Consider the following 14,046-nt stretch of genomic DNA (forward strand, 5'->3'; position numbering starts at 1 on the left):
CTAGTTGAGGAATCAGCCAAAAGGTTGTTCTACTGCAAACCCAGTGTCCTTCCTGGGATTCCACCTGCACTATTAGATTGATTCATTGGTAGCTTAATAAGTAAGACCTGAGCCATTCCTTCACCCTGAAACTTGTTCATAGACATCCTATAGGATATAAGCTCCCTCCATCGGGTCATTCCTCACCGCCCATCAAGAAATGATGTACTCTCGGTTTGGAAAGGTGCCCAGTTTATCTTGACTACCCTTCTCAAATGCTTCAGCCAAAGTGAAGTGAGTTGTTTCACATTGCTGCTGTGAAGTGACGATATGAGGAGTGTTGCTCACTAACAAAATGCTGCTTACAAACCAAAAAAGGAGTTCTACTTTTCCATCAAGTGATGAATATGTCAGTGCTAGTGTGATGCCAATTAATTAGCCCGTACATCCTGAAGACTGACTGATTCTTTTCATTTTCAGTGTGTTCTCCTCTCTTTGTGATGTTTCCCACCCAAGGTGTGTTAGGTACGATATACTTTGTGCTTAATTTAAGATGCAGAATGCTCCTTCTGTTCATAGCCTTGCTTTTAACTTGTTTTTCTCACCCTTCTTTTGATCTACGCCATCACATTTCCCTGATGACTAGAACAGCTGGATAATAACAGGTAGATAATGGAAGCTTACTTGCCTCTTTTTTACATTTTAAAATGTACTCATTATCTGAATCTTTCAGTTTTTCGATTAAGTAGCATAGCAACATGTTGAGTTGAATCAGGACCAGGAGTTAAAAATGGAATGTATTCCTGAGGGCAAGATGTGCATTCATTTCAGGCTTCATAAAGCATTCTCTATGGGGGTGACAGCATAATGATTCATTCAGGTGTCAGTAATCCAGATTTGATGTTACTTGTAAGTTTACCCTCAGAGTTATCTTCTCTCTCTTTATTATTTTATATTGGTTTTTTAAAACCTTCCCAATCCTCTGAATTATCACAAATTGTTAGCAAGTTTTCTTTCAATTTGATGCTGTCCTTAACTTCCCTGCTTAACCATGGTTAGCTTAAAAGCTTCCACGAACTCTTCTCTCTCTTGCTGGAATATATTGTTGTGAGCCATAAACAATTTCTTAAATGTCTGCCATTGTTCCTCATCTGTTTTTTCAGCTAAATCCCTTTCCCAGTCCACTCCTGCTAGCTCTATTCTTAGTGTTTTGTAATAACCCTTCCTTAAGTTTCCAACAGTTGTTTCATACTCAGATTTCTCACAATCAAATTGAACCAAAATACTGTGGATGCCGGAAATGTGAAATAAAAAGAGAACATACTGTGTAAATTCAGCAGGTCTGGCAGTATCTGTGGAGAGAGGAGTAAGTTAATCTTTCAATCTGATATAACTTCAAAAGTAGAGATTATTGGTCACTATTTTCTAGGGAATCCTTTTCTTTAAGATTATTTATTAAGGGACAGCATGGTGGCTCAGTGGTTAGCACTACTACCTCACAGTGCCAGGAATGTGGGTTCAATTCCAGCCTTGGATGACTATCTGTGTGGCTTTTGCACGTTCTCGCAGTGTCTGTGTGGGTTTCCTCCAGATGCGCTGGTTTCCTCCCAGAGTCCAAAGATGTGCAGCTTAGGTGAATTGGCCATGCTGAATTGCCCATAGTGTTCAGGGATGTGTAGGTTAGTTGCATTAGTTGTGGGTTAATGTAGAGTAATATGGTAGGGGGAATGGGTCTGGGTGGGTTACTCTTTGGCAGGTTGCTGTGGACTTGTTGGGCCAAATGGCTTGTTTCCATACAGTAGGGATGCTATGAAACCTGTTATATTACTTATCATCAGATCCAAAATTGTCGAATCGGATCCAGAACATATTTTTCCACGAAACTGTCCCAAATATCCTCCATAAGTTCGTCCTCATTCCCATCCCCGCCAATTTGATTTCCCAATCTACTGGGGCAGCATTTTGGCTCAGTGGTTAGCACTGCTGCCTCACAGCGCCAGCGGGTGTGGGTTCGATTCCAGCCTTGGGCGACTGGCTGTATGGAGCCTGTACATTCTCCCTCTGTCTGCGTGGGTTTCCTCCGGTTTCCTCCCTCAGTCCAAAGATGTACAGGCCAAGTGAATTGGCCATGCTAAATTGCCCATAGTGTTAGGTGCATTAGTCAGAGAGGAATGGGTCTGGGTGGGTTAATGTTTGGAGGGTCGGTGTGGACTTGTTGGGCTGAAGGGCCTGTTTCCACACTGTAGGGAATCTGATCAAAATTAAAATCCCCCAGCATTAATGTACTGCCTTTTTACATATACTCATTATCTCTTGATTTGTTCTAAATTACAGCTGCTGTTAGGGGACCAATAAATTACTCTTACCCAATGTCTTCTTCCCCTTGCTATTTCTTATCTCCACCTCTTTGAATTCTACATCATCCAGTTCAAGACAATTTCTTATAGCATGCTTATTTCATCCTATAATAAGTCACCCACTGTCCTTTCCTGGATTAGTGGCGCTGGAAGAGCACAGCAGTTCAGGCAGCATCCAAGGAGCAGCGAAATTGACGTTTCGGGCAAAAGCCCACCACTGTCCTTTCCTTCCTGCTTGTCCTTTCAAAAAGTCACATACTCCTGAATATTTAATTCCCAACTTTGATCTCCTCATCTCGGTCTCAAATGGCTTATTATAGGGATAATTATGAGCTCTCCTGCCAGGGGAAATCAATCTGTCAGCATCTACACTGACTAGCTCCCTCATAGTCTTATACTTTCAATTGGACCAGCTCTCATTGTTTTAAACGTCAAACATCAAACCATTCTACTCAATCTCTTTTTATATTAAAACTGTCAGGAATCCAACAAATGAATCTTTGTTGCAGACTCTTTAAGGAGAAAGTGAGGACTGCAGGTGCTGGAGATCAGAGCTGAAAATGTATTGCTGGAAAAGCGCAGCAGGTCTGGCAGCATTCAGGGAGCAGGAGAATCGACGTTTCGGGCATGAGCCTTCAAGAAGGGCTCATGCCCAAAACGTCATTTCTCCTGCTCCCTGGATGCTGCCTGACCTGCTGCGCTTTTCCAGCAACACATTTTCAGCAGCTGCAGACTCTTTAAGGTGAGTACAGACTACCCTTCTTTAGATGGGAGAGCAAAACATTCCACAGTACTCAGGTATGGTCCAACCAAAGCCCATTATAATTTTTATAGTGTTTTTAAATTAATTTGCCACTGGATGTGGCAAGGTCAGGATTTGTTCCCTTTTGCCTCGCCTTCGAGGAGGTAGTGTTAAGCTGTTTTCTTTAATGGCTGCACTCCATGTAGTGTAGGGACAGCCACTGGACTGTTAAGGAAGGAGGTCCAGGATTTTAACCCAGCAAAACTGAAAGAACAAAGGCATTTTTTCAAGTCAGGATGTTGAGTGGCTAAGAGGGGAACTTTGAGGTGGTGATGTTTGTGTCGTAATGAGATTCATGTAAATCATGATGATGGAATCGTTCACATGACTTACATCAGCAAGATATGTTCATTCAGTCTAGAATGAACATATGAACTGAAAATCTTTAGGCACTGCACTGGAGAGCGGTATTTGATCACCCTCTATGTATGGATGTTGTAATGGAGTGTTTTATATTGAGTTGAAAAGGCTGACTGAGAGACAAGGAGAAAGCAGTTTCATGGGCATTAAAATAAAACAAGCAACTGCAGATGTTGGAAATCTGAAACAAAAACAGAAATTGCTGGTGAAACTTAACAGTTCTGGCAGCAACTGTGGAGAGAAAGCAGAGGTAAAATTTCAGGTCCAGTGATCCTTCTTCAGAGCAGTTCTGAACATGAACATGGGCCTAAGATAGCCTGAGAACTTCCACACTTTTGTTTTAGTATGAAGGCCATGATAATGCAACATAAAGCAATGTTGCCACTCATCTGCTGCCTTACTTTTATGCTTCCATCCCTTGGCAGCCAACACAACATTTGTCCTCTTAACTGCAACCTGGGTCAGGTGTGAATGGCTTATCAATAAGTGCCTGAGAAAATTGTCTTTCATTTTAAGAAATCTTGATCAGATGGAAAGGGCTAATCACAATATGATGCAGCATGAAAGTTGACCATTCAGCCCACTGTGCTTGCACAGACATGTTTGAAGGTCCACACTACTGCCGTTCTCTTTCGCAAGTTCAACTGTATCTGCTTACACTGCAATTCTGAATAGTGCACTCCTCACCATAACAATTTGCTCAGTAAAAGAATTTATTTTTTTCCCTGTTTTTTTTTTCCTTTGCTTATCAATGTCCTCCTTCTAGTGTAACCATTTTTTCTTTATCCACTCTTGATGTTGAGCAGCGTTTTTAAATCATTCCTAATCTTCCCCATACTGAAGAAAACACCGCTGGCTTTTTTTAGCCTGGGATTTTCCTGTAGCAAATAGAAACCAGGAGTCAGCACTGAATTGCATTTCTGCTTCAGGCTGTGTCCATGGTTTTACAGTTCCGGGGCTTCATTTTCCACGAGATGAATCTGCTGCCCATGACAGAAGACCCGCTGGAAGAGTGGAAGAAGTCTCTGTCTGGAGCAGGTAATTTAAAAGGCCCACCTCCATGCTCACCATTTCACAAAAAAACGATTGAGAAGGTTTCAAAAATGCCTAAAAACTTTGCAAAGATTTAAACATATTCCTCCAACTCTGTTCCCTTGTTACTGGCCCCCAACCCACACCATATTTCCACCTAGTCCCAGTCCCCTCAAATGCATTCTGTGCTCACCTCCCAACCCCTTACTCACTCAATGCCTCCCCATCCTGCACTTATTTCCTCCCGCCATTCCCCCCACCCGTTATCCACTTTATTACATGGGACCACAACTCCCACTAAAATTTGGATTGTTTCCAAGGGCTCATGAATCCTCTAAATTAAACAGCATGGCTTTTCATGGCAGCTTGTGAACCTTGTCGGGAGTGAAAATGTTTATTTGGGAGATTTAAGTAATCAAGGTTTTTAATGTGTTTATAAGTACTTGTCAATATTTGCTTTGCTTTGAACCGTCAAGCATCTACTTGGGATGCTTATAAGCTCTTGAACACAGCTTTTTAATGTGTTGATAATGTTGGTGCAGATGCTGTCATACATTTAAATTCATATAAAAAGCTTCCAAGAGCCCACAAAACCTCTCAAAACAACAATTTGACCCCAGAACTGTGTAAACTATAAACTTGAAAGAAATCAGGAGTGTACAAGAACAAGTTCCTTTTGAAACTCTTCAATTTTCATGTAGTGTGTGTAAATGCCTTGCACAAAATCCAGAACTTCCTAATAACTAATGTAAGCTAACTCCCAACAAAGTGGGTCTGCTCAGACCTGATCTGCCTCCCATTCTTACGAAATTGACAGTGGGCAGAAACTGAGGCAGAATTTCTAGCAGACTGCTCAGCAGCTGTTTCTCTGCCATCCATTCCCTGTTCCTGTCCATTTGGGACTGGAAAATATAGTCTTAACCTTTCTACATGGTTCAGGTAAAGAGTCTTTGCCTTGCCTGTTAAATTCACATTGAACAAATTTTAAAAATCCTCGGATCTTCAAAGATTTTGTGCCTGTGCACATTTCAGCTCTCTCTCTCTCTCTCTCTAACTTTTTAAAATTGTGCCATTTAGTTTATATTGCCTCACCTCAACTTTACTTTCAAAGTACATCACTTCACACTTCTATGCATTAAATTTTATTTGCCACGGGTCTACCCATTTCACAACAGTGTCCATGACACTCTGAATTCTGCCTGTTAGCTGTGTCATTCATTTACAATCTATCTGTAAACTTTGAAATTATGATTTGAATATGGCGTTCCAGGTCATTAACATGTAAGGAAGAGCGCCCAAAAACCAACCACTTTAGAACTCTGTTGTGTCTTTCTGTTTGGTCTGCTAAACAACTGAACACCATTGCTATTGGCTTCTATTTCATAGTTAATTCTGTGTCCACAAAATTGCCTCTTTAATCCTTCAATTTCATTAATGAGTCAATTACATGGCACTTTGTTAACCATCTTCTGAAAAACCATATCGGTAATATCGATTACAGTGCCTTCACTCAACCTCATGAACAACCTTATCAGGTTTATCTGGCATGATGTATCTTTAATAAATCCAAAGTGACTGTCATTTGTTAACCATCATTCTTCTAAGTAAAAATTCATCTTGTCCTAGATTATTGGTTCCAGTAGCTCTCTCTACCGTTAGGCTCACTGAGCTGTAGTTATCTGTTAAATGAGTCCAAACAGATACTGTGTCTAAAACTTGAGAAGCGTCAAGATTTGAAGTTAATGAAGTTATAAGCATAAGAAAAATGGTGTTAATACACTTTTAAGGCGCCTTTATTAAATCACATTCTTGAAATTGTAACTAAGATTACCAGCATGCAAATTTACATGAAATATAAATAGTACGGAATATTCATTGATCTGCTTTGCAGATGAGTACAAGCGAAGAATGATGAGCTTGCTTCATACACTGGGCTGTTGCATCTGTCTAATTGTTAAATTAAAACTCATTGTGAAATAGACGAGCAGAATATGAACAAGTTATTTTCAAGCACATTGATGGATTTTAATTATGCCATCTGTGGAGGTATTAACAGCATGTCGTTGACTTTACATAAATTAAAAATAATACAAACGGCAGCAAATCATTGGTTTGACGACAGCAAGTTTAGAATGTGATTCATCAAATTTGAAAAATCAATCTCTAATGCTTTATTTTGCCATAAAACATGCTGCATTTGATGAAATCAGCTTCCAATCCAAGCGATCCCATCTGACCAATAATACAATAGAAAGGTACAGCACAAAAAGAACCATTTGGCCCATCATTACCCCTACTGGCACTTTGTTGACAGCTTTGCAATTAATCCCACTCTTCTGTTCATTCCCCATATCCATGCAATTATTCCCCCTTCAAATTTATACGTAGAATGAGAGTTGCATCGCATTCTCTCACAATAATTTTAATGGGAAAGGTAAGAAGTTTAGAGGGGTTTTGAGGAAATACTTTTTCACCCAGATGATGGTGGGAATATACTACGTGAGAGGATAGTTATAACCTCACAACTTTAAAAAAAAAGACATGGATGAACATTTGAAATGTCATAACATTCCCAGGCTATGAGACTGAGTGCTGGAGCAGATTCAATAGGCTGAAGGCATCTTCTATGACTCATTTGTCAATCTTGCTTAGAAAAAAAATTGTTTCTTCATGACCTGGTATCTTTGAGCCAAACTAAACAGACTGTGTCTGTGCTGAATTTTGCAATTTCAATGGCAGTTGTGTGGATTAGTTCACACTTATTGCCAACATAGGCTTTTCATAGAAACCCCACAGCTTGGAAGCAGTCTATTTAGCCCATACTGATCCTCAGAAGAGCATCCCATCCAAGCCCAACTTCCCACTCTATTCCTGTAACCCTGCATTTCCCAAGGATAACCCACTCTAGTCTGCACATCCCTGGACGCTATGGGCAATTTAGGATGGCCAATCCGCCTAACCTGCACATTTTTCAACTGTGCGAGGAAATCCACACAGACATGGGGAGAATGTACAAACTCCACATTGCAGTCACCCAAGGGTGGAACTGAAACCAGGTCCTTGGCGTTGTGAGGCCGGAATGCTAACCACTGAGCCACCGTGCCGTCCAACTGGCTTCTGACCTCATTTTGCACTGTCACTAAGACCTCCTATCTCCATCTCTATAACATTGCTTGGCTTTAAACTCTGTTTAAGCTCATCTGCTGCTGAAACTCTCATTTGTGCCTTTTTTCCCCTCTATACCTAACTCTACCAAAGTACTTCTTTCTTATCTGCCATAGTCTACCTTCCTTAAAATTGAGTGAAGCAAAATTTCACCATCTGTGTCTTCACTTGCAGCAAATCTCTTTCCCATCTCACCCCCCTGTACACTGTGATCTACATTTTCTGTCTGTCAAGGAACATTTTGATTTGAAGATTCTCTTCCTTGTTTTCAAATCCCTCCATGGCCTCATCACCCACCCTTACATCTGTAATCTCGTCCAGACCCATAATCCTCTGAGGTATCTAGTTCTGCCCTCTTGTGCCTTCACAGTGACAATCGACCCATCATTGGTAGCTTTGCCCCTTTTTGGTTAGGCTCCAGTCTCTGCGTTATTCTCTGTTCACCTCTCTCCACTTCTCAACTTCACTTTCTGCTTAAAATCACTTTAAAATTTGCCTGTGTTTACAGGTTTTTGGTCACCTGACCGAATACATGGCTCAGTATCATATTTAGTTTTGTAATTTTTTTTTAATATGACCACAGTGTGTTGATACAAATTGTTATTAGGTACGTGTATGGAATGAGCTGTCAGAGGATGTGGTGGAGGCTGGTACAATTGCAACATTTAAAAGGCATTTGGATGGATATATGAATAGGAAGGGTTTGGAGGGATATGGGCCAGGTGCTGGCAGGTGGGACTTGATTGGGTTGGGATATCTGGTCGGCATGGACGGGTTGGACCGAAGGGTCTGTTTCCATGCTGTACATCTCTATGACTCTATGGATAATGAAGGGCACAATCATCCAGAATTACCTATACTGGTCTCAATGTCACCTCTCTCAAAATATCCCAGTCTTTAAATCATTACGAACAGCATGATATCTTAGTTAGTGACAAATCATTCAATTCAAAAATGTATAACCAAACAAGATCTCAGTATGTATATGATGGGGGAAATGGCTTGTCTTAATAAAAGACCAAATTCTACCCAGTTGTCAATATGAGGTAAAGCTGAGGGCAAGTTTAAAATACGGAGTTTCAGGGTTGAAGATGGTTTAGTGGTTTGGAGCAGACATTGGGTAGCCGGAAGAAGACAGAGGATGGTGGTTGATGGGAAATGTTCATCCTGGAGCTCAGTTACCAGTGGTGTGCCACAAGGTTCTGTTTTAGGGCCACTGCTGTTTGTCATTTTTGTAAATATCTGGAGGTGGGCATAGAAGGATGGGTTAGTAAATTTGCAGATGACACTAAGGTAGGCAGAGTTGTGAATAGTGCCGAAGGACGTTGTGGGTTACAGAAGGACATAGATAAGATGCCGAGCTGGGCTGAGATGTGGCAAATGGAGTTTAATGCGGAAAAGTGTGAGGTAGTTCACCTCGGAAGAAGTAACAGGAATGCAGAGTACTGGGTTAATGGTAAAATTCTTGGCCGTTTGGATGAACAGAGAGATCTCGGTGTCCAGGTGCATAAATCCCTGAAAGTTGCCACCCAGGTTGTTAAGAAGGTGTACGGTGTGTTAGCTTTTACTGGTAGGGGGATTGAGTTTCTGAGTTTCAGCTGTATAAGACACTGGTGTGGCTGCAACTGGAGTATTGTGTACAGTTCTGGTCACCGCATTATAGGAAGGATGTGGGAGCTTTGGAAAGGGTTCAGAGGAGATTTACAAGGATGTTGCCTGGTATGGAGGGAAGGCTGAGGGACCTGATGCTGCTTTCGTTGGAGAGGAGAAGGTTGAGAGGTGACAATCGAGACATATAAGATAATCAGAGGGTTAGATAGGGTGGACAGTGAGAACCTACTTCCTTGGATAGTGAAGGCTAACACGAGGGGGCATAGCTTTAAATTGAGGTGTGATAGATTTAGGACATATATCAAGGGTAGTTTCTTTACTCAGAGAGGAGTAGGGGCATGGAACGGCCTGCCTTTAACAGTAGTAGACTCACCGATGTTAAGGGCATTTAAATGGACATACATATGGATAATAATGGAACAGTGTAGGTTAGGTGGGCATCAAATTAATTTCACAGGTTGGCGCAACATCGAGGGTTGAAGAGCCTGTACTACGCTGTAATGTTCTATGTTCTATGTTCTATTTTCTATCTGGGTAACATCAAAGGTGCAACTCTGTAAACAAAATATTGCAGCATTTATCTGCTCCATGGGTATAGAAACTGGCTTGTTGCCCGAGCTAGACACAAAGTGAAATTCAGTTGTGACTGTGCTCATTCTTATAATCATCAGAGAAGAGTTAAAGTAAATGACTTCTACAGCAGCAAATAATCCCATACTATTTATTGAAGTCTTGTTGAAGAACTTGTTCCTCTGAAGTCATGCTCCTGCCACAAGTTCATTCTTTGACGTGTTTTCCTTCTTGCAACTTCTAATAGTTTTTATTTCAGACAATTCTTTTCAAAACAAAATTAACATCTTCAGGTTAAAAATATTTGCTTCCCCCGCTGTAACTGAAGGACTATTTCAGCTCCTTGTGTTCTAATCCTTTAGATATAAAGGTCAACATTCTAATAGCCTTTATTTTTTGCAGTAGGTTTATAGCATTTTAATCATTCCAGTACCTGGAATCTCCAGGACATCCAGCATCTGTAGATTTGTACCATAGAGGAAATAACTTATTTTATCTTTGTTTTTGGTCCAAACTGGATGATCTCAAACATGCAGCTTGTTTATCTGGAGCAGTTGGCTTTAATATAATCACGGTGCATAAGGCATTCCTGCAACTTTGTGTAAAACTGAATGATCAATTTTTAAAGTCATGATGCAAGTGTCAACATGGCTGTTTCTTTTTGGCCTGTTCGCCTTATTCCCTCTCTATCAAGGACCGACAATCAGTCACTGATACAAATCAGTTCTGTTTCCAGATGAAAAAACTGAAGATACAATAAAACGGTTAGTGTTGACACGTGGAGAGGTAAATCAGGTTGAAACAGAAACACCCTTAAGGAACTTCACACAGGCGAACAGGGAAATGCTTCACATGCAGTTGTGGAAGGTAAAAGCAATCATAATAATAATGAACAGTTCCTTAGAAAAGAATGTATGCACAATAATGACCATAATAGCAATAATGTTTGCAGTTATGTTAGAAACCATTAGTAGAGCATAGACCCCTCAGAGTGCAGATTCAAACTGATTCTAAATTTACTATTAAATGTTGATTTTGCATCTATCAATCATCCTGAATATAACATTTCTTTTTCCAGGTGAGGGAAACTTTCCATCTAAAGCAATATTAATATTGTTGATATAATTTATCAACATAGCATTTCTAATGTTCTCTCGGGTATGCTGTGGTTAATGACATGCTTAGTCATGATGTCCCAGGCATTTTAGCATATGTAGGGTTAATGGACCACCCTGTCAATATTCATTCCTAAAAAATATCGCTGATAAACTTGAAACCTTGTAATGCTGGCAACATGGAACTTGACACTGAGTATGGGAGGCCTTTATAGCTGACATCAATGGAATTCAGTCCTCGTCTGTTGTACATCTACGTTATACTTCCAGTGTCATTGCTACATAATGCTAAAGAGCAAAAACCCCAATGGAAATCCTTCTTTCCAAGGAGCAGCCCAGGATTGTGATAAAGAAGGAATGCACTTTCATTCATATAGAGTTCTTCATCAACTCAGAATGTTCCAATGCACTTCAGAGTCTATAAAATACTTATTGCAATGTAGTCACTATTATGATGTTGGAAATATAGCTAATTAGCACACAAAGTCATATGTGATACTGAGCAGATTGTCTGTCTTTAGTCACAGAGAGCTGCAGCAAAGAAAAGGCCCTTCAGCCCATCAAATCTGCAAGACATCTTTAATGTTGTGAATTGAGGGGTAAATATTGGTCAAGAAAAGTTCCCTCCTCTTCTTCGAATAGGGCTATAGCCCTTTGACATAGAAGACTAGGCTCTGCTTTAATGTCTGTCTGAAATTCAGTGTAGCGCATCCTCACTAATATATCAAAGTGATAGTCTAGGATCGGCCTTCAAGTTTCTAGAATGGAATGCGAACTCACAACCTTCTAACTCAAGGATGAAAGTGATGCCAATTACAGCATCATTATTAGAAAACTCAGCACAGACAGGAGACCAAACCTGGGCTTTGTTGGTCTGTTATACTCAACTATCCATTATAGCAAGCGGCTGAACTATGCAGTTAGGTCTGCCTTTTAAAACAATACAACATTTTCTTGAAAGCATTGCATAATTCAGGGTTTCGGAATGCATAAATAAGAGGGTCAATAATTGAGTGGCACATGATGAAGACGAGATCCACCTGAAAGAGGCATATGAAACATGCACAGTACGGGTTTGAAGGGCAGAACAAGTAGAGGGTGAGGTGGAGGGAAAATGGGGCCCAACAGGCAATGAATATCCCGAGGAGGATCGTTAGTGTGAGAGCTCCTTTAAAATTGGTTCGTTGATGGGCTCCGTAACCTGGAAGTGATCGAATCTGTTTGGCGTGCATTTGAGCCAATAGGAATATGAATATATAAAGGGATATGATGAGAACCAGTGTTATGAAGAACAATATAAAAAAGAAGCTAACAATGCCTTCATACTTAGCGAAAGAGATCATGATGATACCTGTAAAAGTACAAAAGATCCATATTGCTGCAATGATGACTGCTACTCGCTTTCTTGTCATAATGTTGTAGTAGCGCAAAGCATGGAAAATAGTGATGTATCTGTCAGTTGTGATTGCTGCCAAGTTGAAGATGGAAGCTGTGAAAGAAATGCACAACAATGAGTCATACATATCATCCAATCTCTTTATCAGGGTAGGAGTGAACTGATGCTCCTTTCCAGATGTTACATTTATTGTAATTGCTTCCCATGCCTTGGTCAAGCTCAGCAGAATGTCTGAAACGGCTAGACTGCAGATGAAGAAGTACATCGGGGAATGTAGATTCCTGTTTTTGATCACTGCAACGATCACCAGCAGATTTTCCAGCAAACTGACACCTGCAAGGATGAGGTAGACCTCCATAGGAATCAAGATTTCAGTGCACCCTTCCACAGTACTCCCATTCACCTGGATGCTGCCGTTTCTTTTAGGTATTGTTCTGCTCAGCAACCAAGAAGGGTAGGTGACATCTGTATGATTTGGGGAGATGGTTGCCCCTGTGCTGAGTGAGATATTGAGACCTGCCATTTCTGGCACTCAGAGTCCGAAGCAAAATTCGAGGAGAGTAAATCTTCACTAAGTGGCGTGGCAAGCAAATCCTTAATGCGGAATTGGCCTGTTCTTGTCATGGCTTTGCATTGTGCCACGAAGGTTCACTACCCCAGGAGCTGGAAGTGGTATCTGAAAAAGGTCATTAAAATTAAAAAAAAATCAAAGTTAAACTTTGTTAAACATATAAGACCAAATTTAAGTTTATATACAAGTTATGTATAACATAAGTTCAACTTCTGTTGGAATACACCCTCTAAACTGTCTGGTTTCAATAGTTGAAGAAAAAGTTTGCAACAGTGGAACAGATGAAAAAAAATCAAAGAATGACTCTAGAACGAAGTTCTAGTAGGTTTCAGAAAAGGCTAAATTGGATGGGTTCGTTTATCTGGCTGAAGGGTGACCTCATTAACATCTTTAAGGTATGAAGATGTCCTGGAAAGGGGGAAAGGAAGCAAGGGGGAACAGTGCGAAAACAAATGCAGGAAATGTTGCAGAAACTCAGCATCTGTGTAGGGAGAAGCAGAGTTGATGTTTCAAGTCCAATATGACTTCTCTTCAGAACTGGAGTAGTGATGGTTTTGATTAAGGAGAGCTTCACAGTACTGGAGAAAGATTTTTCAGAGAGGTGGTGTGGGATTCCCATGTCAAATAGGGGAATGTGGAATGGCATCAGAGGGCATGATAGGCCACAGGAGGAGGGTATTGACTGTGACCAACACTGCACCTTCCATGGGGGAATGGAAAGGATCTGGGTAGTGTGGAGGTGTGGGTGGTGTGGGAGTGTGGGTGTGGATAATTGTGGGGTTTCCGGTTAGTGCAGACATCATTCTGGCGTGCTATGCTCTGCATATTTGGTGCGGGCAATGAGGTGATATGCTAGATGCTGAGGAAGGGCAGGAATGGGTAGTTTTCTCAGGAGGAGAGGACATTGAGGAGGAGGAAGAAGGCGATATTGTCCATGTGTTGGGTGCTACCAACCAGACAGAATCTGACTGACACTCAGTTTCAACAGAAGAATGGTGAGGTTGTAGTACATGATCGGTGACTGTAATCTTTGGTCGTGATCTCGTTGGCTTTGTTGGGGGCCAATATCAACCTCTGTTGCTTTTGCT

At 40.9% G+C, this 14,046-nt stretch overlaps 1 protein-coding gene across 7 annotated transcripts in view; it reads right to left on the reverse strand.

Moving 5' to 3' along the window:
• Nucleotides 1–6,305: 6,305 nt before the first annotated feature.
• LOC122548841 (adrenocorticotropic hormone receptor-like) overlaps nt 6,306–14,046 on the reverse strand; it is a 99,800-nt gene continuing 92,059 nt past the window's right edge. For all 7 annotated transcript variants that reach the window (XM_043687684.2, XM_087986716.1, XM_087986718.1 and 4 more), the window contains one exon: nt 6,306–13,063. In XM_043687684.2, the coding sequence (XP_043543619.2) occupies nt 11,912–12,910 (999 nt within the window). In that variant the 5' untranslated portion in view covers nt 12,911–13,063 and the 3' untranslated portion in view covers nt 6,306–11,911. The remainder of the gene's footprint in view (nt 13,064–14,046) is intronic.

Source organism: Chiloscyllium plagiosum, unplaced genomic scaffold, assembly GCF_037043375.1.
Source record: "Chiloscyllium plagiosum isolate Xiang-an unplaced genomic scaffold, Cpla_swu_hap1 HiC_scaffold_4, whole genome shotgun sequence".
Taxonomy (NCBI): domain Eukaryota; kingdom Metazoa; phylum Chordata; class Chondrichthyes; order Orectolobiformes; family Hemiscylliidae; genus Chiloscyllium; species Chiloscyllium plagiosum.